Genomic DNA, 21,830 nt, shown 5'->3' with positions numbered 1-21,830 from the left:
CACATTATATACACATTGAGACATGAAAATAAGCATTGACAGTGGGCTGTCAGTAGAACTGGACTGGCACTGCTGTACAATAGCGATTCTGGCGAGAAACTTCTCTCTTCCTTTGCTGCCACCCAAAGGAATATTTCAGAAATACAAGTACAGAAAACAGACACACACAATAAAAGACAGTTGGGAAAGGGATAGAATCGCTTATGAAATAAAAGCCCATTATATCTGATTGATGGGCAATTACACAGTCCCTGTTCCAACAAAAGAAAAAAATCCACAATTATGACACCAATGTAAACTTCATAAAAGCAGGAGTCTTGGCTACCTTGCTCCCTGGCACCTAGAATAAATACCCAATACCTTGTGATGCTTCAATAATTAGCTTCTGAATGAAAAAAATCTACTACCCAATAAAGCTAGAAAAAAAAATCTGCTATTAACTTACTGTATTACCCTGGACAAATCAATTCAGTTCTCCGGGACTCAGTTTCTTCATCTAGAAAGTGAGGAGGTAAAATTGGGTCTTTTTAAAAATACTTTTTAATTGAAGTATAGTTGATTTACAATGTTTCAGGTGTACAACAAAGTGATTCAGTTATATATACATATGTGTGTATAAATATATGTATATATATTCTTTTTTTCCAATTATTTTCCATTATAGGTTATTCCAAAATACTGAGTTTAGTTCCCTGTGCTATACAGTAGGTCCTTGTTGTTTATCCACTTTATGTATAGTAGTGTGTCTCTGTTAATTCCAAATTCAAAACTGGGTCTTTTTAAATTCTTCGAATTTCCCAGTCTCTGGTTTTTCTTAGAGCACAGGCAATTTCTCCTCAAGTGCAAGGCTGTGATCATATAGGCATAAGTTGGTACCTGGCCTGTGAAGACCCCACGTGCACTGTGGATACTCACTAAAGCAACGCAGGCTTCTGAGGGGAACACCGTGGACGGCCGGCTGAGTCCCAGAGTCCCAGGCGAGGGCTTGAAACTGTGGGAAAGAGGTGACAGGCCATCTTAAGAGATGCAGTCCAACTTTCTTCCTATTTTCTTTTTGAAGTCACAGGCCATAATTAAGTATCTCCTGGACACAGTGCCCTAGATTTCCCCATTGGTCCAACATGACTGGAGCAGTAACACAGGCACAGTGCTTCCAGAATGTGCCCTGTAATATTTTCACCACAACCTTCAAGGGAAAACAGACAACCGAGTATTGGTTAAATTTTTTAAAGGAAATTTATTTAAATGCATCTATTAATTCTTTAAATAATTTGTGTGCTTACCTAACAACAGGTTAATCAACCCAGATGTGGGTAAGGGATGGGGAGGGAGGTGGGGATATTTTCACTTGTGTGAAAAAGTATTAGATATTACAGCTCCTCTTTAAAATATTTTTCTGTTTTTCTTTTTTTCCTTAAAAAGTTATTCTCAGACTTTAACAGACATAAAAATCACTTGGAGTACTTATTAAGGATGCAGATTTCTAGGTCTGGTCCCCAGATATGGATCTAGACAGAACCTAGGAACTAGCCTTTTAACTGTTACCATAGCAATTCCAGTGCACATGTACCCCAGAACCACATAGTATATCTTCCCTCTGGAGAGGCATATAAAATAAGCCTGTGTGCGTTTCTTTGTTTTCCCCGCAAATCATCTTCATGTGTGATATCTTTGCACCCTCTAGTGGACAATTTCATTCAGCAAATTGCTTTTCTGTATTACAAATGCCTTGCTCAAGAAATCCCATCCCTCATGAATTCCTTGAAACAATGGGAAATCAGAAAAAGGCTTACAGGACAAAATGATTCAAATAACATGAGATTCATACATATTTAGTATATGTTTAACATGTAATATACATACATTTTATGGAAAGAAAATATTAATCCTGATCAAGTTGGCTGAATATAGCTAATCTGTTTTATTAAAATATTTTAGAAACCTTGGATTTACTAGCCACAGTATTTTTAGGCTGTTTATACCCGTAAGATTAACATTCTCACACACCAGTTTCCTAATAAATTCCTTCCAGTAAATCAATACCATAACTTGGATCTTCCTGACTGCTCCCTTCCAGGCATCTCTTTAGTACCTACCTGGCCCTTCTGACACCTCTCATGTTGGCTTCTACCATCAACAGCTCTATTCAAGATCCTGAAAGCTCTGGATGTGTTTTGCATATCGCGGCTTCCATCGTGCTGAAAAACTTTGCTTAGTGATGCTGCCACTTCCATAGTCACAAACTCAGTTTTCCACAGGCACCAAACAGGTGACATGAATGAGTGGTGTGGGCAGGGTATAAACCCAAAAGAGTGGTAGGGACTAAAGCAAACTGAGTTTGTTACATCAAGGAATTCGAAAATAATTATAATTGTATAAGGCCTTATTAAATACTGTGCACTGGATGAAACTTTGTTTCACAAACCCTTGATTTACTTGAGGGCTTACAAAGGGCTAACTGTGTATGGAGATTATCTCATACAAGGCTAATGACAAGGGATAGTTTCAAGCATCCCAGTTGTACCAACCAGGAAACTAGGAGGTAGGTTCCTTATTCCAAGTCAGAGTTTCCCTGCCTGGGGCTCGAATCCAAGGTGCCTGACCCCAGAGTCTCTCTCCTGTCACTTCACTCCAGGGCCTTTCTGAGCAGGGGGCTTCCAGGCTTTTCCACCTGACTGTTACAATGTGCTTCTCTCCCCACCCACCAGCCCAGACGCCCTGCTCTCCTCACCTGGACCCCTTGTTACCCTTGCTCTTTGCAACATTTTCTGTTCCCTTCGCCTTTGATTCTATAGTGTCTGCATTTGGACAGTTTCTCATCTGGTAGTTGACACCTCTCTGCACCAGCACTGGGCTGGTGACAATTCTTAGTAACTTACTCTCCCGTTGTAAATGAATATGACAAGTGCATCAATATAATGTATTTTTACTGTTATTGTTTTAAATAGATGCACCTTTTCCTCAAGCTTTAAAATGATATCTCAATAATGCTTGGATTTTTGGAATTGGCCCTATTATAACTCCTCTACTCAACTGAACTGTTCCAAGTACCACTGTGAATACTGTAAATGATGAGAACTCTCTGGGTAAAGGCCCATTGGATCAGTTGGTCTCAAGACATGTTTTTGAAAAGCAAACAGTAAGAGTCATTGTGTATAGAAATCCAAGTGAATTATCTTCAAGGAAAAAGAGTAATTTCTTTACTTATCCATTCTCAGGTAGCTGCTTGGGTTTTGTGATCACTAAGACAGAACAGCGCCCTGGGGCATCTTTCCGACCCGGCTGCCTCTCCTGGACTATGTTCCCTGGGAAAGATGCAGTTATAACCACACACTGGCTTCAATGCTGCAGTTTATTTGAAATATTTGAGTCCTTTTAACCTTCTGTGGAAACTGTCACCTACAACATTTTTAGGTGGCTTTAACATAACATTTTGATTTGAATTTCCAGACAAAAAGAATGAGAAGTTACTGGAGATACTTTGCAACCTGTGATACATTCTCCAATCCTAACAGTAAAGACTGTGTTGTTGAACAGTCTTTTAATAAGAGAGTCCGCCTAGGATATGCACAGTAATTCATCCATTTGCCCTTCTCTGTATAAATAGTTTAAAAAAAACAGACCGTATTTCTATGCTATGAGAGTCAATATTCAGAAAAATCTATTCATACTTGGAAAATAGATGGGGGTGGGGGGCTTCGGCTACCTTAATTCTGCAAAATGACCAAATCCCAACTCATCCCTTCCTCATCCTCCAGTGATGGTATCGACATGAAGGTAGAAACAGCCAGAGTCTAATTGGCTGTGGTGCCAGAAGGTCCAAGTTCTGATAACCGTTTGTTGAATTCTTTTCTAAGTGCCTGATACCCTTCTCACTATGTGCATTAACTCACCTAAACTTGACCCTGTGATATAGATACTATTTTTCTTTAATGGAAGTATGGTTGATTTACAATATTGTGTTAGTTTCTGGTGTACAGCAAAGTGATTCAGTTATACATGTATATACGTATTTTTTCACATTCTTTTCCATTATGGTTTATTACAGGATATTGAATATAGTTCCCTGTGCTATACAGTAGAACCTTGTTGGTTATCTATTTTATAAATAGTAGTTTGTATCTGCTAATCCCAAACTCCTAATTTATCCTTCCCCTCCTCCCCTTTTGTAACCATAATTTTGTTTTCTATGACTGTGAGTCTGTTTCTGTTTTATAAATAAGTTCATTTGTATCATATTTTAGATTCCACATATGTGATATCATATGATATTTGTCTTTCTCTGTGTGACTTACTTCACTTAGTATGATACTTTCTATGTCCATCCATGTTGCTGCAAATGGCATCATTTCGTTCCTTTTTATGGCTAATATTCCATTGCATACATGTACCCCATCTTTATCCACTCGTCTGTCAGTGGACACTGAGGTTGCTTCCACATCCTGGCTATTATGAATAGTGCTGCAATGAACACTGCGATGCATGTATCTTTTCGAATTAGAGTTTTCTCCAGATATATGCCCAGGAGTAAGATTGCTGGATCATATGGCATCTCTATTTTTAGTTTTTTTAAGGAACCTTCCTACTGTTCTCCACAGTGGCTGCTATAGGTACTATTCTTATCACCATTTTACAGATAAGGAAATGGAAGGACAGAGGATTAAACTAGCCCAGCCCAGGGCACAAAGCACTTGGTGGCAGAGCCCTCATTTTTAGCAGACATGCTTGAACCTCAGACAGAGTATGCTCTGGGTGATGGAGTCAGTGAGGTCTGGGGTGTGTGCTGGGACCTTATCTCCCCAGAGGATTCTGTTAGACAGCCAAGGCTGAAAACTGCTTGTTCTTATAAGGACTTCCAGAGCTGAACAGTCTGTATTATCATTCCCTCCACATCCAGGTGATACCCATTACTCGGTAGTTCTGGATGCCAAAGGTGGTAGCAAAGGAAGCCATTGATTCCATGTTCCCAAGTATTCCTCTTCTTTGCAGAAAAATTTGTAAACCACTTTTCAGTATGACTGCCGCTTGCTTGCAGTGTTATCTTTCCTGACCTGCCTGTCAATGACTGCTTTCCCCAGCTCCGTATCAACGTGTGCTCCAGCTCTCCTGCAGCAGGTGCTGGCAATCCCATAGTTACATCTCAGCGGGAGATTCACAGCCTCACGGCACATGGCCTACCCTCACTGTTCCTGCTGGCATGTTCTTTGCATCTGGGTACCAGCCCCTGCTGCAGTGTGAGGCCATTTCCTTGTGTCCTGTTACCAAGAGAAATAGAGCAGCTGCATTCAATCAGAAATGTATAATACCCTTTCACATGGGACCATGCATGAAAGATGCCAAGGAGTAATTATTGGTGGACCAAAAGGGAGGAGAGAGCTATGAGTGGGGGCGGGGGGGTGGGTAGTGTTTCCAGGAGATTGCAGCGGACTCACAGAATATTTACGGATGTCACATTTGAGATTCTGATTCCTAGTGAGAAAACCAGGCGATCCATGTACCTGGTTGTTTGTAATTCTGTTGAGGGACCAGCTGGCCCCACGTATACTCTGACTGGCGTCCAATGTGAGGCATTTAGAGGCTTAGATTTTGGCTTGTTCCTGTGGGTGCCCTGGCACTGAGCCACCGCAGCCGAATGGCCTCCTTCTTTAATTAATGTCACACTGACAAGTCCCATGTTGATGGTTACACTCATAAGGAAGCTCTTTAAGAACCTCTGCCCCATGGATAAACAACAAGGTCCTACTATTTAGCACAGAGAACCATGTTCAATATCCTGTGATAAACCATAATGGAAAAGAATACTTTAAAAAGAATGTGTATATATATATATATATATATATATATATATATATATGTATGTATAACTGAGTCACTTTACTATACAGCAGTAACACAACATTGTAATTCAACTATACCTTAATAAAAATAAATTTAAAAATTAAAGAGCATTCTCAGTAGGCAGTGCTTTTGAATTTTTATTTTAGGACAGAATGCAAAGACGAGTAATTTAAATTAGAACACTTGCTCAGTTTCATCTCGCTAGAGCAAATGGAGAATTTCACAGAAATTGTCTGTATCAATTTAAGCTGCCATTTGGAAGTCTTTTCTGAACAATTTAATTGTATATTTCTAAGTTGAATAATGGAGTTCTGTTCGAGGGGTCTGGATGAGGCACCAAAGGCTAAGGACAGTAAACCAGGTGCCACAGACCCAGGGATCCTGTAAAGGGAAGCGAGACCCAAGACGCTAAGACTGTGAAGCTGCTTTTGCAGGTGAAGGGAAGGGGCAGACCGAGGAGGGCAGGGGCTGGCAGGGAAAGAGGCCCCGGGCACTCGAGCGAATGGGCAGCCTCCCCTCCCGCCCTGCAAACACTATTATTTGGGATGCTGAAATTCTGGATCACTGGTCACTTTCACCCGCTCCTCTGAGACCCCCTAGAGAGATGTATCCCCTTAACACTGAGCACCCAGGAGGATCCTCTTCATCCCCCACAGAAGGGGGATCCCATGACGGACACGTAGTCTGAGGGCATCAGCACGCATCATTTTATAAAACTAGGCAGGGGAGCCCAATGCTGCGTGCATTTGTGCCGATTACTGTGGGGCCGTCACAAAATCTTTTGTGAATTTCAGCATCCCAAACAATGTCAGTATTTGCCCTTTCGCGACAACTTTGTTAAAATAAGATTTCTATTCTTGCCTTCTCGATCCACTTCTGACTATGGGGGCTTGCAACACTTATTCAAACTTTGCATTTAAACCTGAAAATGCAAAGATGTGGATGAACATTTTATGAAGTTGATGAAGTGTCTGTTGATGCCTTGCGCTGGGTGTCGTGTGCAGTGATGCGATCGTCCGGAAGAGGGCGCAGTGGTATCGCGTGTGCCCGTGTGCTGTCTGGGGAGTGCCTGAGCGGTCCCTGAGGGGATTCACAAAGGAAATTAGCGACTTTTGATGGTCCTTTTACACTCCACTTCTCCTTAAAATGCTGCTGAGATTAGAAAGTGACAGCTTCAGAGCTTCTATTGGCTGGAACTAAAAGGTGTTTGGTTTACCCCTGTCAGACGTACTGATATTTTTCTATTTGAGGCTCATTACTTTTGAAGAATGTGTTTCAGCCACTTCATCAAAACGCTCCTTAAAGTGAATAAGATTCACTTTTTAAGCGTTTTTCCCAAAGCCAGCTTTACAACTGAGGGTGATTTGTTGTGAATATCTTGTTACTGAAGGTCTCACCATCCACGTGCAGCATTTAGGAAATGTGAACATGTGGAGATGCCCTCTGCACCACCCTGCACTGTTTAACCTGATTATACGGAATACTGAGGGAATCCAAGAAACAGTTATTAAATCACGAAATGCTGTTGCCAGGTGATAATGTTCTAGTCCGTAATCACATGGAGTATTCAGATTAACATCACAATAAATCAATAAAAAACAGAATGAAATTTAAAAATCAGTCTTTCATACTCGTGGTGTGAAGTTTTGATAAAAGCCAAGATATACATCCTGAAATCTCCTCAATTCAATATTGATTAATTAAAAATAGGTTCTAGATTGAAGCATCTGGTTTTCCTCAGCTGTGTTACTAACATTTCTCCATTATTTACTTAGAATAATATATAAAATATAGTTTGATAGAAAAGAAAATCCAAGATGAGGTACGAATGGGTAATTGGCTCTAACAGCCTGTAATGAAAACTCTGTGGTGACTAACTGGCTTGTAAGAGAGGAACGGATGGTGTTTGTAAATAAGGCATTTTTTTCTAAAATGTTTAAGAAGCTTTCTAGAGGGTCATGAGGAGACGTTAAGGATAGTGCTCTCTTACAAATGAAATTATAGGACCTGCACGTTCACACCAGAAGAGAAGTTAGGAGCTTTCTGTTTGATTCTATCGGGAATTGCATTTGGCAGTGAGGAGCAGAGTCCTGAGAAATAACGGTTCGGTCAGACAGGACTTTATTTCCCTCGCATATGAGCAGCGGCCAGAGGTGAGCTGTGGCCGATGGGCTGAGGTCTCTCCAGTTCTCAAGACTTTTCTTCAAGATTGCAAGGTGACTGTTGGGACTCTTGCTGTTCATTAGGAATTCCAGGGAGCAAAAAAGAGAAAATGAAGGAGGAAGGGGCAGGGCAATTCTTGTGTCAGGAAGGCAAAAACTCAGCATCCCACTGGATAACCACTCACATCTCACCAGCAGGAAACAGTCAATGTCCCCTCCGCCAGGAAGGTACGAGAGCAGCTTCAGCTGGCACAGCCAACCCTCAGAGCCTTAGTCTGTTAATGAAGGGAAAGGAGAGGAGTGTAGCCTCCACCACACCTCTCTGTCACACCTCTGCCTCTAAGGAAGATGAGGCACCTTGGCCTGGACAGCCCGAAGGCCTCAGCCTCAGAGCTGGCGGCAGAGCCAGGGATTGATGTAGCATGATGGGTGAGGTGGTGAAGGAGTGGGTCTTCTGAAGCTCTAAGGATTTTGCTAGCCGAGCATAGTAAGTAAAGAATATGAAGAATCACAGCAACACTATTTGCACTAGCCGAGACATGAAAGCAACCAAAATGTCCATCAAAAAATGAATCGATAAAGAAGATGTGGTACACGTATAGGATGGAACATTACTCAACCACTAAAAAGAACGTAATAATGCCATTTGCAGCCACTTGGATACAAATAGAGATTATCATTCTAAATGAATTAAGTCAGACAGAGAAAGACAAATACTGTACAATATCACTTATATGTGTAATGTTTTTTAAAAAGATAGAAATGAACTTGTTTATGAAAGAGAAATAGATCCACAGATATAAAAAAGTAACTTATGGTTACCAGAGGGGAATGGGGAGGGAGGGGTAAATTAGGAGGTTGGGATTAACACATACACACTACTATATAGAAAATACATAACCAACAAGGACCTACTGCATAGCACAGGGATCTATATGCAATACTCTGTGATAACCTATAATGGAAAATAATCTGAAAAAGAATATATGTGTATATATGTGTGTGTGTGTATGTTTACATATATATATAAAAGAATCAGTTTTCTGTACACCTGAAACTAACACAACATTGTAAATCAACTATACTTCAATTAAAAAAAAAAAGAATGTAAAGAGTCATGGATTACTGAAATAATCCATGATCTAATAAGATCGTAGTTATTTGATTCTCCTATAGAAATATGCAAAAAAAAATAGAAACCAAATCCTAACACAGGAATGAAGTGATACTCTAGCTGTCAAGGCATTAAAATTTCATTTGAGAGTGAAAATTTCATTTGAGACCCTGTTACTTCAAAGTAAATAATGGACACGTTACCTCATATAATCCTTGACTTCTTACTATAAAGACTGTGACCCTCTCCCTCTCGCAGACTGAGAGGGCAACCCTCAACTTTCTGGGGAATGTAACAGGGACAGTGATTGTGACAATAGTGGCAGCAGAAAAGCAAGGCTGCTCTGAAAGAGATTGCAACTGGCTTTCTCCCATTGCTAGGAGGATAAATTGTCTTTTAGAAGAGTTGTGAACAGATGTTGACTTTCTCTGGTAAATATCATTCACCCATTCAAATACTTGTTAAATTTACCCATTCAAGAATGCAACATTGTATCAGGTTATGTATTAATCCAAGAAGAGACTGTGTATTACTGCTTATAACCTAGGACCACAGAGAAGTAATATGCAGAAACCTGAGTGGAAATGATATCTGTAAATTGTACAAAATTAAAACTGTCCCCTTTGTGTTTAACAGACAAGGGAACTACAGGCTAGCAAACCAGAAATGACCTAATTTAATTCATTTGGAGAATAGGAAAATATTTCTTATTTTGTCTTAATGTGTGCTTAAATAATTATAACTCCACAGATTATGATTTCAGATCTTTTCTAATACAAAGATGTATTTGAATACTATACTGTCATCTAAAATAGAAACTATTCAGTGTTTTCCCTCCACTCATGATCTACAGCTGGGATATAAATGGGGCACGGAATTTCCTGGGTGGAGATTCAGCTGTGTGTGATTCATTTGTGATTGCAGTGGGAGAAACTGCAGATGACCACAAGCGAGAGGAGGAAAATATTCTGCTCTGTCACGTTTCACGTCATCGCCATCACCTGCGTGGTCTGGTCTTTGTACGTGTTGATAGATCGGACAGCAGAGGAAATCAAACAAGGCAATGATAACGGTAAGGGCATGTCTCCTTTCTCTTTACCTCTTGGATCCTGGGATGACAGCTGAGATGGGCAGGGAAGCTCTTCCCCAGAGCATGTGTGGTGCCCAAGCAAACCCAGAACTGGCAGCTGAGTCTCCTCCACTTATGTTACTGATGAACACACCGACTCTAAAGCACTGACCATACAGGGGCCCCAGGCTGCAAAGTAAGACTTATCAAGCAACCTAAATGTCCATCTGCAGACCATCGAATGGTTAAAGAAGATGTGGTACATATATTCAATAAAATATAACGCAGCCATAAAAAGGAACGAAATTGGGTCATTTGTAGAGACATGGATGGACCTAGAGACTGTCATACAGAGTGAAGTGAGTCAGAAAGAAACACAAATATAGTATACTAACGCATATATGTAGAATCTAGAAAAATAGTACAGATGAACTGGTTGGCAAGGCAGAAATAGAGACACAGATGTAGAGGACAAACATACAGGCACCAAGGTGGGAAAAGGCTGGGGGTGGGATGAATTGGGAGATTGGGATTGACATATACACACTAATATGTATAAAATGGATAACTAATAAGAAAAAAATAAAAATAATGAAAAAAAAAAAACCTGAATGGGGGAGAAATATACAGATGCCACACAACACGTTAGGCTTTTCAGGAGCTGATAAAGATTAGGTTCTGCCTGATGTGAAAAGGCAAACATCTGTAAAAGTAGAAGGTATCTCTTTTTATTTAATTCACTCTAATCATGGCTTCTTGTAACACACAAATAAGATGGCAGTTAGTAGAGCCTGCATTACAGCTTATTAATTAGCACACTATAATTTGGTAGAGTGGGTTTAACACTGCAGTTTTAAATTTTCGCCACGCTAAGTTTGATAGTGAAGGATGGCGTCAAGTCTGCAGAGGAAGATGTTTCAAAATCATTGAGGCATATTCTAACATTTTCAATGGATAGGTCCTTCAAAACAGGAGCAAAAATAGCTTGTTTACCTTGACCTCTGAAGGTACTCAGCCCTGTTTCTCATCAGGCTCTGCTGGCTTTAGCTGGTAGCCTAAATCACAGCTGGTAAAACAGTGAGGAATATTCCCCTAGCCTTCCCCCAGGGGGGAGATATATATTATACATAAAACCAGTGGTGAATTTGGAAGCAAAAGTTGTTGAAATGATAACACTGTAAGTCTGCGCCTCCCTCAAAGAAGAAAGTGAAAGAGAGAACAAGATGAGAGGCGTTGAGGGAAAGAAGGAAGGAGGAAAATGATTTTTAAAAGGAGAGATTTCTTTCTCCTGTGTTTCTTTGTTGGGATCCACAAAAGCAGGGTGGAGGTCCCTCCCCCGCTTCTTGTGCTCCTTGGGTTCTGGTTCTGGGCAGAACAGGGCTGGGCTCAAAAGGACCAGGACTCCAGAACCCCTGGGATGTGGTTTATGTAGCTGGAGTGTTTGTGTGTGGGGCGGGGGGGGGGGGAATGGGGGGGCCGAGCATCTCAGGGGGCAGGGACAGCCTTGTAGCCCCCTCTGTCCTCTTTTGAAAAGGAATGAAAGTGCTGTGGTTAGAAAAACAGGTAGGAGGTATTTTTGCATCGATATTAACTCATTTATATACAATGTATACCAAACTACTTTGTTTACAACTACATTATGCGTTGTTCCTGAGATGCTGGATTTTAAAATGTCTATCACATCTTTACTATATAAGTTCCTTCAGGGTAGGAAATAACTTGTTTTAAGCCCATGTCCCCTACAGTTACAGGTACTGGCTCAAGGCAGGGAACAGAAAGTGTGCCACAAGCATTGCAATTGATCGTGTGTTTACATGAGAACAAAGAGGCACCCCATCACCTTCCCCACCTCACTACACCCAGCCTACGACCTTAGGACTCCAGTGCTTCCTCAGGATCCAGAGCAGACCTGAAGCCGGACTGAATATGTCCCGATGTTTGATTCAGCCTTCCAGCAAAGCGTTGCCCTCTTCTGGCGGCCACCCTGCCCGGGTCTGGCTGCCTCAGCCTGCAGGGCCCCCGCTGCGCTCCCCCAGCCACAGGGGAGGGAAAGAAGATGAAGGCACCTCCCCCAGATAGAACAGGAGGACACAGTCTCATGCCATCCATATGCAGACGGCTCAGACCCCTCTCTTAACTCATTTACTCAATCCCACTTCTGACACGTGTGAGGGAATAGCGGTCGTTTATCCCACAGTAGACATGACTGTCTCAACCTCAGCCATGAAACCTGTGACCCATGCATGATCTATGCCTCTTTCAATTTATCTCCCTCTCTAGTCCTCCTGGGTGTCCTTATGTCTTCAGATGTCATTTCTACACTGGTAAACCACCCCCCCACCAATGATCTCTAACCGGACATCTCCCTGCCGCCCACACCTCTCCTCTCCATTTAAAGGTCTCTCAGGCATCCAGACCCAGTGTGTCCAAACTTATAACCCACCACTACTTCCCACTCTCACCCCTGTGGGAAAGGTCTTGCTAACCCCCAGTAATCAAATCCAATCCAGTTTTCATTCCTTGCCCCACCAACCTCCACCTTACGTCAGGCACCAAATCCTATTTACTTAGTCACCCCACATGCCTCTGGAATCTGTCCATTTCTCTCCCTCCCCACCGCCACCACCCATGTGCAAACGATCATCTCTTTTACTTGAAGACTATGCCTTAGCTAGGCTTTCTCCAGTGTTGCCCACCTTCAGTCCATGTCCAGAAACATAATCACAGAAAATTTACAAAACACACATCTGATCACCTTCTATCCCTATTTATTCCCGACTCTTAAAATACACCCCACACTCTGGAATGAGACGATCCTGACCCCGAGACCTGGTCGAAGCCAACGAGGAGGAACATTGGTCCAGCCCCCAGATCAGCTTCCAGACCCTGCTCTGCATTTCCATCTCTGTGACACACTTCTTCCCAGCTTCTTGTGTCCACCACACACACTCATTCACACACTCACCTGTGATCACACACCTACCTGATCCCCACACAGCCTTCGAAGTTTACCTTAAACATCACTGCCTCCCTGAAACCCAGTTCAGCTGCCTGAGCTAGAATAATTGTTACCACCTCAGCGACTCTCAAAATGTGATCCCCAAACCCACAGCATGGGCATCACCTGGGCACCTGTTAGAAATGCAGATTCCTGGCCTCTCCCCACCCTAGACCTATGAATCAGAGATTCTGAGGGTGGAGCCCAGAAATGTGTGGGTGGCCGACACCCTCTGAGTGTTGAGAACATGGGCTCCTATAGCATCCTGCACTTACTGCCCCCCGCTTCAATTGCCCATGGAATCGCCTGTGCAGTGTCTACACCACTACAAAGCATGAGTTTTACCCCCAATGGTTTAGATTTAATTATCCCTTTTGTGATTCTATTGTGCAGTCAGACTGAGAAGTTCTGCCCTGGCAGGAGACTCACCACACCTTATTGTAATTGCTCACTCAATTGTCTGTTTCCACCTCCAGTAGACTGAGCTCCGAGCGGGCCAGGCCATGCCTGTCCCGCTCACAAGCACACGAGCACATCCTGGCACTGAGCACTGTGTCCGGGACTCCGCAAGGGGCCCAGTCAGTGTAGCAGGAACCGTGACCCTGAATGCCTCATATACACACTTTTCCAATTTTTTTCTCTTTCTCTCAGGATTTTTCTTCAAAGTATTTTTCCCTTTTCTCACTTCTGGGTGGATGCAGGATTTCAGACCACAGTCTCCAGTGGACTGCCCCTCAGGGTACTCAGTCATATTTTCCGACAAAAAAACCTGAATGATAATTAAAAATCAGCTTTCTAATCTATATATCGATCTATAATATTTATACACACAGTATATAGGGTCAGCCTTCTACCATATATACTTTAAAAAATTATTTCCAGCTTTTTACAAGCAAATGAAAACGAAATAGCTATTATCTTTGGTGTTCAGACCTTTTGCATTAGGATTCGAGATCTTTATCACGGAACAGTCCTTGTGATTATTCCTACAGAGTCACTGGCCAGAGGGGCAGCTCCTGACTTGGGTAATTTCAAATGGGACCATGGTGACTTTAGTAAAAGTTTTTTTTTGTAAAAGACTCTCTGCACTTATGTTCAAATTGTGTTTAACATCTGACTTCCCAAAGTGCACATTTTCGGGTAGTGTGGGCATCTGTGTGAGTTGTTATTATTTTAATCTTCCTTTGGCATTGGAACTGTGAGAGCTGATCTTCAACTGGCTTTTAAAGTTTTGGGGAAAACTGCATAATTTAAAAGTCAAAATATTTTAAATCCATCTTGAAAACCTTCAAAAACCTTTGAAGAGGAACCAATTGCCCTTCTTTGAGTGGAGTAGAGGTTGAATATAAAACAGCAACATCTTCTGAGCTGTAATAACAACACTGTCGGGAAAAAGTCCTTCATATGTTTTTTAAGTTGCTGTCCTTTTAGATTGAATATGCATCATGCCCAGATTCCTCTCTATTTTCTGCGATGGAAAAAGGAAAAAAAAAAAACAGAAACAAAAATAAATACATGGTACTTGAAACTGTATCGTCCTAAATTATTCATGTTGCCAACTCTAATTTGGGAGAACAATTACTCCTTCTGCCTTATCTGTACATATTCTAGAAGAATGCTCCAGGGTACTATCTGTGTGCTGAAAACAAATCACAAAAATACAGACCAAGAACACGAAACAACAATTCATGCTGTCTATTAAAGAAACTGTAGGTGCAGATGTTAAGGCTGCCCTGGGATCATTTACATGCATAGAAACGAGGGACTAGCTCAGCAAATTGATTTTGTTTCATGTAGGACTCCCTTGTGAGCCTCCAAGAACATCCAGGGCTGGGCTGTACCTGCTGGCTGTTAACATCTGCTTTGAGAATGTCTTAAACATCACTTTCCTGACATCCATATAATATTTTCCTTTCCAGCACTGCTGTTTAAACATACGCTTTTTTAAAAAAATAAATTTATTTATTTATTTATTGGCTGCATTGGGTCTTCGTTGCTGCTCGCGGGCTTTCTCTAGTTGCAGTGAGCAGGGGCCACTCTTCATTGTGGTGTGCAGGCTCCTCATTGTCGTGGCTTCTGTTGTTGCAGAGCATGGGCTCTAGGAGTGTGGGCTTCAGTAGTTGCAGCACATGGGCTCAATAGTTGTGGCGCACAGGCTTAGTTGCTCCACAGCATGTGGGATCTTCCTGGAGCAGGGATCGAACCCATGTCCCCTGCATTGACAGGCAGATTCTTAACTACTGCACCACCTAGGAAGCCCTAAAGACACCCTTTTAACACAATTACACATGCTCTTATTGCTATCAACCCAAAAGTGGTAAACACCAACTTGGGCCAGTGGTCAGAAGGCCAGGGTCTAGTTCTGCCTTGGTCACGGGTTAGTTATCTTGCATAAAATAATCACTCTGAAGCTCACTTTTCTCATTTGTTGACTAAGTTGGACTGAACATCCTCCAAAGTTTCTTTCTAGGCTTCATTTTTCAAAAACACCATGCACTTGACCTTGCATCAGATAAATTGAAACAAAGTATTTATACAAATACTGCACACGTATCATTCGTGTTTACTCACAGTAAGAATTACCATTAAAATTAGTTAAGGAAAAGGTTATAAATATGTGAAATGGGGCTGTTTCCCTGTGCAAAATCCCTTCATTCTTGAAGGAAACTGCCCTTGGGAAGCCATTAACCATAATAGGTGAAATCCTAATAGAGTTTGATCTGCAGAGAAACTGAATACAAATCTGAATCATTTTGGGATTGGGATATTTCTTAGCCAGGAAAAGGGGGGGCTTCTGAGAGTGAAATTGAGGAAATAGTGACTGAAGAGGAGGTGAAAGAGACAGTCTGTGGTAGGAGTCCTGCTGATGGATCAACTCTAGCCTCAGGTTCCTGAGGGAAAAATGCCCCTCACTCCAATACCTGTCTCCTGACCCAACCTCAATGGAGGATGCAGTGAGCAAGATCTGGGTGATTTTTCATGCAAAAAAATTTACAGATTCTACTCTTCCGTCATGTTTAGCTTTTCATTCAAGTTCTGTAAATACAATTACTTTTACCTGGACTTCCTCGTTTCCCACTCTGGCTTGCTAGGAAAATCTTGCCCAGATGCAGAGCCTATGATAAGGTGAACAGTCCATGTGCTTTTCTTTGTCTGAAGTGCTTTCACTCACTTTCTAAACATAAATTTGTTTACAAATTGTGTACTGATTTCTGGGGCTCTGTAGCACTGCCCTTTCAGGCAGATGGAATGTAGCATTTTGATTCATCTAAGTCTAATCTGTGAAGTCTTCAATATTATATCACAGGACAAATCTACAGACCACCTTAAGCCTTTTCTGGAAAGCCTATTAGCATGTCTGTTGTTTAGGGATGGCATGCATGTGGCTGCAGCCCTCAAGGACCACCTCACGCATATACAATTATTAATAAAGAGGCCTGGAGGAAGACTTTTAACAACTATATATTGAGACAGCTTGAGAATTTATTGCCCATTATTTGGGATTGGCATGACAACATAAAAAGTGAATGAATAAATTAAATGTATCTATTATGATGGACAAGAGAAGATTCCTATTTCCTTAGAAAATGATGGGTGATGGAATATCTGCTCCTCCAATTCTTGCCCAAGAATTTCCAAGCATTATCTTCTATCAATGCTTAGGAGGTAGGGATGGGCAGAGAGTTGATTCCTGAGCCTCCAGAAACTCCTGGGAAAAGATCCCAAGCACGAAGGCAGAAGTAGAGATAGACCCTTGGGCTTCAGAGAAAAAAACAGATGAATGATTTGTCTGAAGTTGGATTTTCCAAATTCCTCTTCCAAACTGGCAAGTTGAGTCAACTTTGTGCTCTTGGCATTTCCAAGTTCAGGCCCCAGCTTCAAAGAATTCCTTGGGTTAAACAAAGGGTCCACAAAGAGCATATCTCGGTGCTTCCCTTCTTCGCCTCCACCCTTCCTTTTTGTGTACATTCTTTCTTCTTCATGGAAGACAGGACAGAACTGACTAGTCCAACACAACTGACTATGAAAACAAAGTGCTGAGTCTCAATAGAAGGAAGCAATGCGTCTCACCAATGAAAACAGTCTTGAAAAACCCTTTTAGCCCCATTGTGGCATCATCTCCTGAGATGTCCTTAGTGAGTTTTCCAGGGTAAAATCTTATAAGTGCTCAATAATAATTTCTAAAGAAAACAAAAATCCTGCCCACGTAGTCCAAGGCAAAGAGAAAGATCAGGCTGTCTCTGAAAGAACATGTTCGTCTGGACAATGGGTTTGCTCCCAAAAGGTTTTGGATGTGGGGTGCGGGGTACTCTGCACTCTGAACTCTGTCTAGGGAAACCATGGGAGTTTCAACTCCCTGGGAACGTATAAAGCAAGAATGACTTGAGCAGAGTAAATCAATTCAGAGACACCTTGTGAAAGAAAGTGCAGGGGTCAGAGTCTCTGAACTGATGGAGAAAATGGCCCACATCACGGGTTCTGGTCACTGTTTCTGGAAGCAGAGGTGAAGCAAGAATGGAGTCTTCTTCAGCTTGTCCAACAAAGCGGAGCTTCACTTACAAGTGAAGAAAGGCTGTTGCTTCTGGTTATACTGAAAAGACTGAGACACTGAAATCAAAGTTAGAACTTAAAAAAATTTTTATTGGAGTATAGTTGATTTACAATGTTGTTAGTTTCTGCTGTACAGCAAAGTGAATCAGTTATACATATACATATATGCACTCTTTTTTAGATTCTTTTCCATATAGGTCATTACAGAGTATTGACTAGAGTTCCCTGTGCAATACAGTGGGTTCTTATTAGTTATCTGTTTTATATATAGTGTGTGTATGTCATTCCCAGTCTCCCAGTTTATCCCTCCTCCCCTTCCCCACTTTCCCCCTTGGAAATCATAAGTTTGCTTTCTACATCTGTGACTCTATTTCTGTTTTGTAAAGAAGTTCATTTGTACCAATTTTTAGATTCTACATATAAGTGATACAGATAGCCAAAAAGCACGTGGAAAGATGCTCAACATCACTAATTATTAGAGAAATGCTAACCAAAACTACATTGAAGTATCACCTCACATCAGTCAGAATGACCATCATCAAAAAGTCTACAAACAATAAATGCTGGAGAGGGTGTGGAGAAAAGGAACCTCTTTACACTGTTGGTGGGAATGTAAATTGTTATAATCATTATGGAGAACAGTATGGAGGATCCTTAAAAAACTAAAAATAGAGCTACCATATGATCCAGCAATCCCACTCCTGGGCATATATCCAGAGAAAACCATAATTCAAAAAGACACAAGCACCCCAATGGTCATAGCAGCACTATTTACAATAGCCAAGACATGGAAGCAATCTAAATGTCCATCCGCAGAGGAATGGATAAAGAAGATGTGGTATATATACACAGTGGAATATTAGCCACAAAAAAGAATGAAATAATGCCATTTGGAGCAACATGGATGGACCCAGAGATTGTCATGCTAAGTGAAGTAAGTCAGACAGAGAAAGACAGATATCAAAGTTAGAACTTTAAAAGCTTTCATTCTTCCTTAAAATGCCCACTGAGCAAGGCTGTGTGAAAAACAAAGACCAGCCAGATGTTGATCCTGCACTTGTCAAGATTTAGGCACAACAGAGAACAAATACATTATGTCAGAGAGTGACTCATGCCACACGTGTAAGAAATAACATGAAAACTGGAAGCGTGAGAACGTTTATTCCCAGCTGGAAATTATTTCTGAGTCAGGTTTTGTGGGACAGGTAGACACGCAGAAATAGAGAAGCAAAATCCCAAGAAAAGAAATATGGGCAAAGGCTCAGAAGGAGAGACTCTCCAGGCACATCCAGAGCACAGGTGGTAGTGTGATGTAGGAATCAGAGGGGAAAGTGAGATGCAATCCATGAGGATTTCTCTAAAAATGGGAGACAAAGCACACTTCATCTCCAACTTGTCTGTGGTTAACATCTTCCTAAACAAGGAGACACTACTGCACAATTGAATAGTTGAGGGCAAAAACCCTTCTAAATTTGGAGAACTCCAAGATGTCTAATTTGTATACCGAGTCTTTCCTGCAAATTTCCAAATAGAGAAACTTAAGTGATCGTCTTCTACAACAGGGCTTCTCAACCTCAGCACTGCCGGCATTTTGGACTAGGTAACCTCTTGCTGTCCTATATACACTGCGGGGTGCTGACAAAGCAGCATCACAGGCCTCGACTTACTAAGTCAGAAGCACTGCCCTCCCCGGCCCCCAACACCAGGTATAAAGATCAACATCTCTAGACACTGCCCAGTGGCCTGGGGCACACAATTACCCCCAGTTGTGAGCTGCTGGACTGCCAGCTCAGTGAGTCAGGCCTGTTTTCCTTGCATAGACAGGATTAAGAAGCAAGTCCTTCAACGCGAGGGAAACTAGGCAGATGGTCCATTTTGATTCCAGAAGCATGAAGTATTGATAAATATCACTATTACAAAATATATGCAGGATGTTTCTAATAGCTCTATTCACTGTTGTAAGTAAAACCCGACTCCCCTAAACTGTGGTTTCCAACCCATCCTTCTGTTCTGACAGGCTCTCACATGAATGAAGGCAGCTATCACATCCTCCACACCATCCTAATGTTGGCAAGAGGTGGTCTCTTGACTGTCACACATTTAACATTTATAATTATGTGTGGCCTAAATACGGTTGTAGTTACAGACACACTCATGACATAGTTTTAAAAACTCTTTGTGAAAGAAAATCCATTTCTAGTTATGGTGATGGAAATTAAGAGAAAATATTGATGTCTAAGAGATGGTTCTCAGTAACAAAATGTAAGATTGATAAAAATGAGTGACTAAAATCCTAAATTTTATGCATGTCTGTACTCAGGAATTCTGAGATGATGTGGCAGCTTGCTTGCTTGCTTTCTTCTTTCATTCCTTCTTTTCCTTTTTCTTTCTTCCTTCCTTCCTTTCTTCTTTCTTTGTTTCTTTCTTTCTCTCTGTTTTTTCTTTTTTTAATAATCACTACTTATATTTGGCAGTATTTAATGTTAGGATTATTTTTATTCTTCATAAACCCACACACAAGCATACATGTGTATCAGGTTATTGATTTGAGATCTTTCATCTTTTGTGATATAGATGTCTCCAGCCATAAGTTTCTCTCCATGCACTGCATACATTTACCCCTAAAGTTCTCATATGATTTGCTTTCATGTTCATTCATCCCAAAGAATTTTCTATTTTATTTATTTCTTCTTTGAGCCATTGATTATTATTATTATTATTATTACTTTATTGGAATATAAAGGTAATGAGGGTGGGGAGGGGGACCCATGGTTACAATCCCACACATGTACCTATTATGTTAACCTTCTTAAGAGGATTTTAAAGCCTAATCCTTTCATTCAGTCCATGTATTATCTATCCTTCCTTAAAGATTTAGCTATGAGGAATAAATGTTGAAGTAAGTATCAAAGTCTAATGATCTGATTACAGTAGTTTCTTGACGCTAGAAGGAATGAGAGACATCGTTACAGCAGCAGGGGAGAGAATTTCTTCATGTACAGTTTTGGCAATACCTCAAGAATATTTGAAAGCAATTAAGCAATTCAGGTTGTAATTCTTACCAGTTGTTAACAATATAGTCCTGATCTGTGAAAGTTAACAGGCAGGCATGGTCCTTGGAAGGAACAATAGGAAAAAAAACAATCACCAAATCCATCAAGAACGACTTGGTGGTAATGTTCTCTCTTTTGTTTCAAAGGTGTCCTTGAATGGCCATTTTGGACAAAACTGGTTGTGGTGGCCATTGGCTTCACGGGAGGTCTGGTCTTCATGTACGTACAGTGCAAGGTCTACGTGCAGCTGTGGCGCAGGCTGAAGGCCTACAACCGCGTGATCTTTGTGCAGAACTGCCCAGACACAGCCAAGAGGCTGGAGAAGAACTGCTCCTGCACGGTGAACACAGACGCCAAGGACGCTGGGGCAGTGCCTGCCTTACAAACGGGGACCCACACACTGCCGCCTGCAGAGGGAGGCCCCCCGGAAGTCATACCAGTGTGATGGGGCCAGCGGGGAGCTTGTCCCTGGAGTATAACCTGGCCCTCAGCCACTACAAGTGACAGAAGGGATCCTGAGTTAGTCACCCTCTTTACCTTCTCTCCTCTTTCTGACTCATTTGTCCTTACTTTGCTCAAAAAGGACAGAAGAAACACCAAATGACCAGGATCCCATGAAGCAGAGTCTCAAGTGTGAAGAGGAAATATGAAAAGTTGGCTGGAGAATGATTTCTGAGACAATTAAGAACTGCTGGAGCGAGGGATGCTTTTAGGCAATGAGGAGAGACTAAGTGGACAGACCCATGAGTCTTCACAGCAGCAGGGAAAGGTCAAGAATATGGACTTGAATTGCAATGTGTATTTCTTCTAGGGCCTCATAATGTTAACTCTCATCTGGAAATGACAAACATATTTGGTTTTAAGCTTGAAATTGTCTGCATTATCCCTAAGGCACATCAGAAGCAAACTCAGAAAATGCACATTTTGATATTCATACTTTGACAGCTAACAGGTTTTTATGGCTATAGTGGAGTCCAGTTGTTTTGACAGATGCATGTTTTTAAAATAGATGCAATACACATTTGAAGATATTCATACTTGGAAT

The 21,830-nt window shown here is 41.4% G+C and overlaps 1 protein-coding gene across 2 annotated transcripts in view; it reads left to right on the top strand.

Annotated features, from left to right (window-relative positions):
* Nucleotides 1-21,471, top strand: part of MARCHF1 (membrane associated ring-CH-type finger 1) — a 336,705-nt gene extending 315,234 nt beyond the window's left edge. For both annotated transcript variants that reach the window (XM_057727283.1, XM_057727282.1), the window contains 2 exons: nucleotides 10,039-10,186; nucleotides 20,932-21,471. In XM_057727283.1, the coding sequence (XP_057583266.1) occupies nucleotides 10,039-10,186; nucleotides 20,932-21,230 (447 nt within the window). In that variant the 3' untranslated portion in view covers nucleotides 21,231-21,471. The remainder of the gene's footprint in view (nucleotides 1-10,038; nucleotides 10,187-20,931) is intronic.
* The last annotated feature ends 359 nt before the right edge of the window (nucleotides 21,472-21,830 follow it).

Source organism: Hippopotamus amphibius, chromosome 3 (assembly GCF_030028045.1).
Source record: "Hippopotamus amphibius kiboko isolate mHipAmp2 chromosome 3, mHipAmp2.hap2, whole genome shotgun sequence".
In the NCBI taxonomy this organism is placed as follows: Eukaryota; Metazoa; Chordata; class Mammalia; order Artiodactyla; family Hippopotamidae; genus Hippopotamus; species Hippopotamus amphibius.
This window is presented reverse-complemented; position numbering and strand designations above follow the sequence as displayed.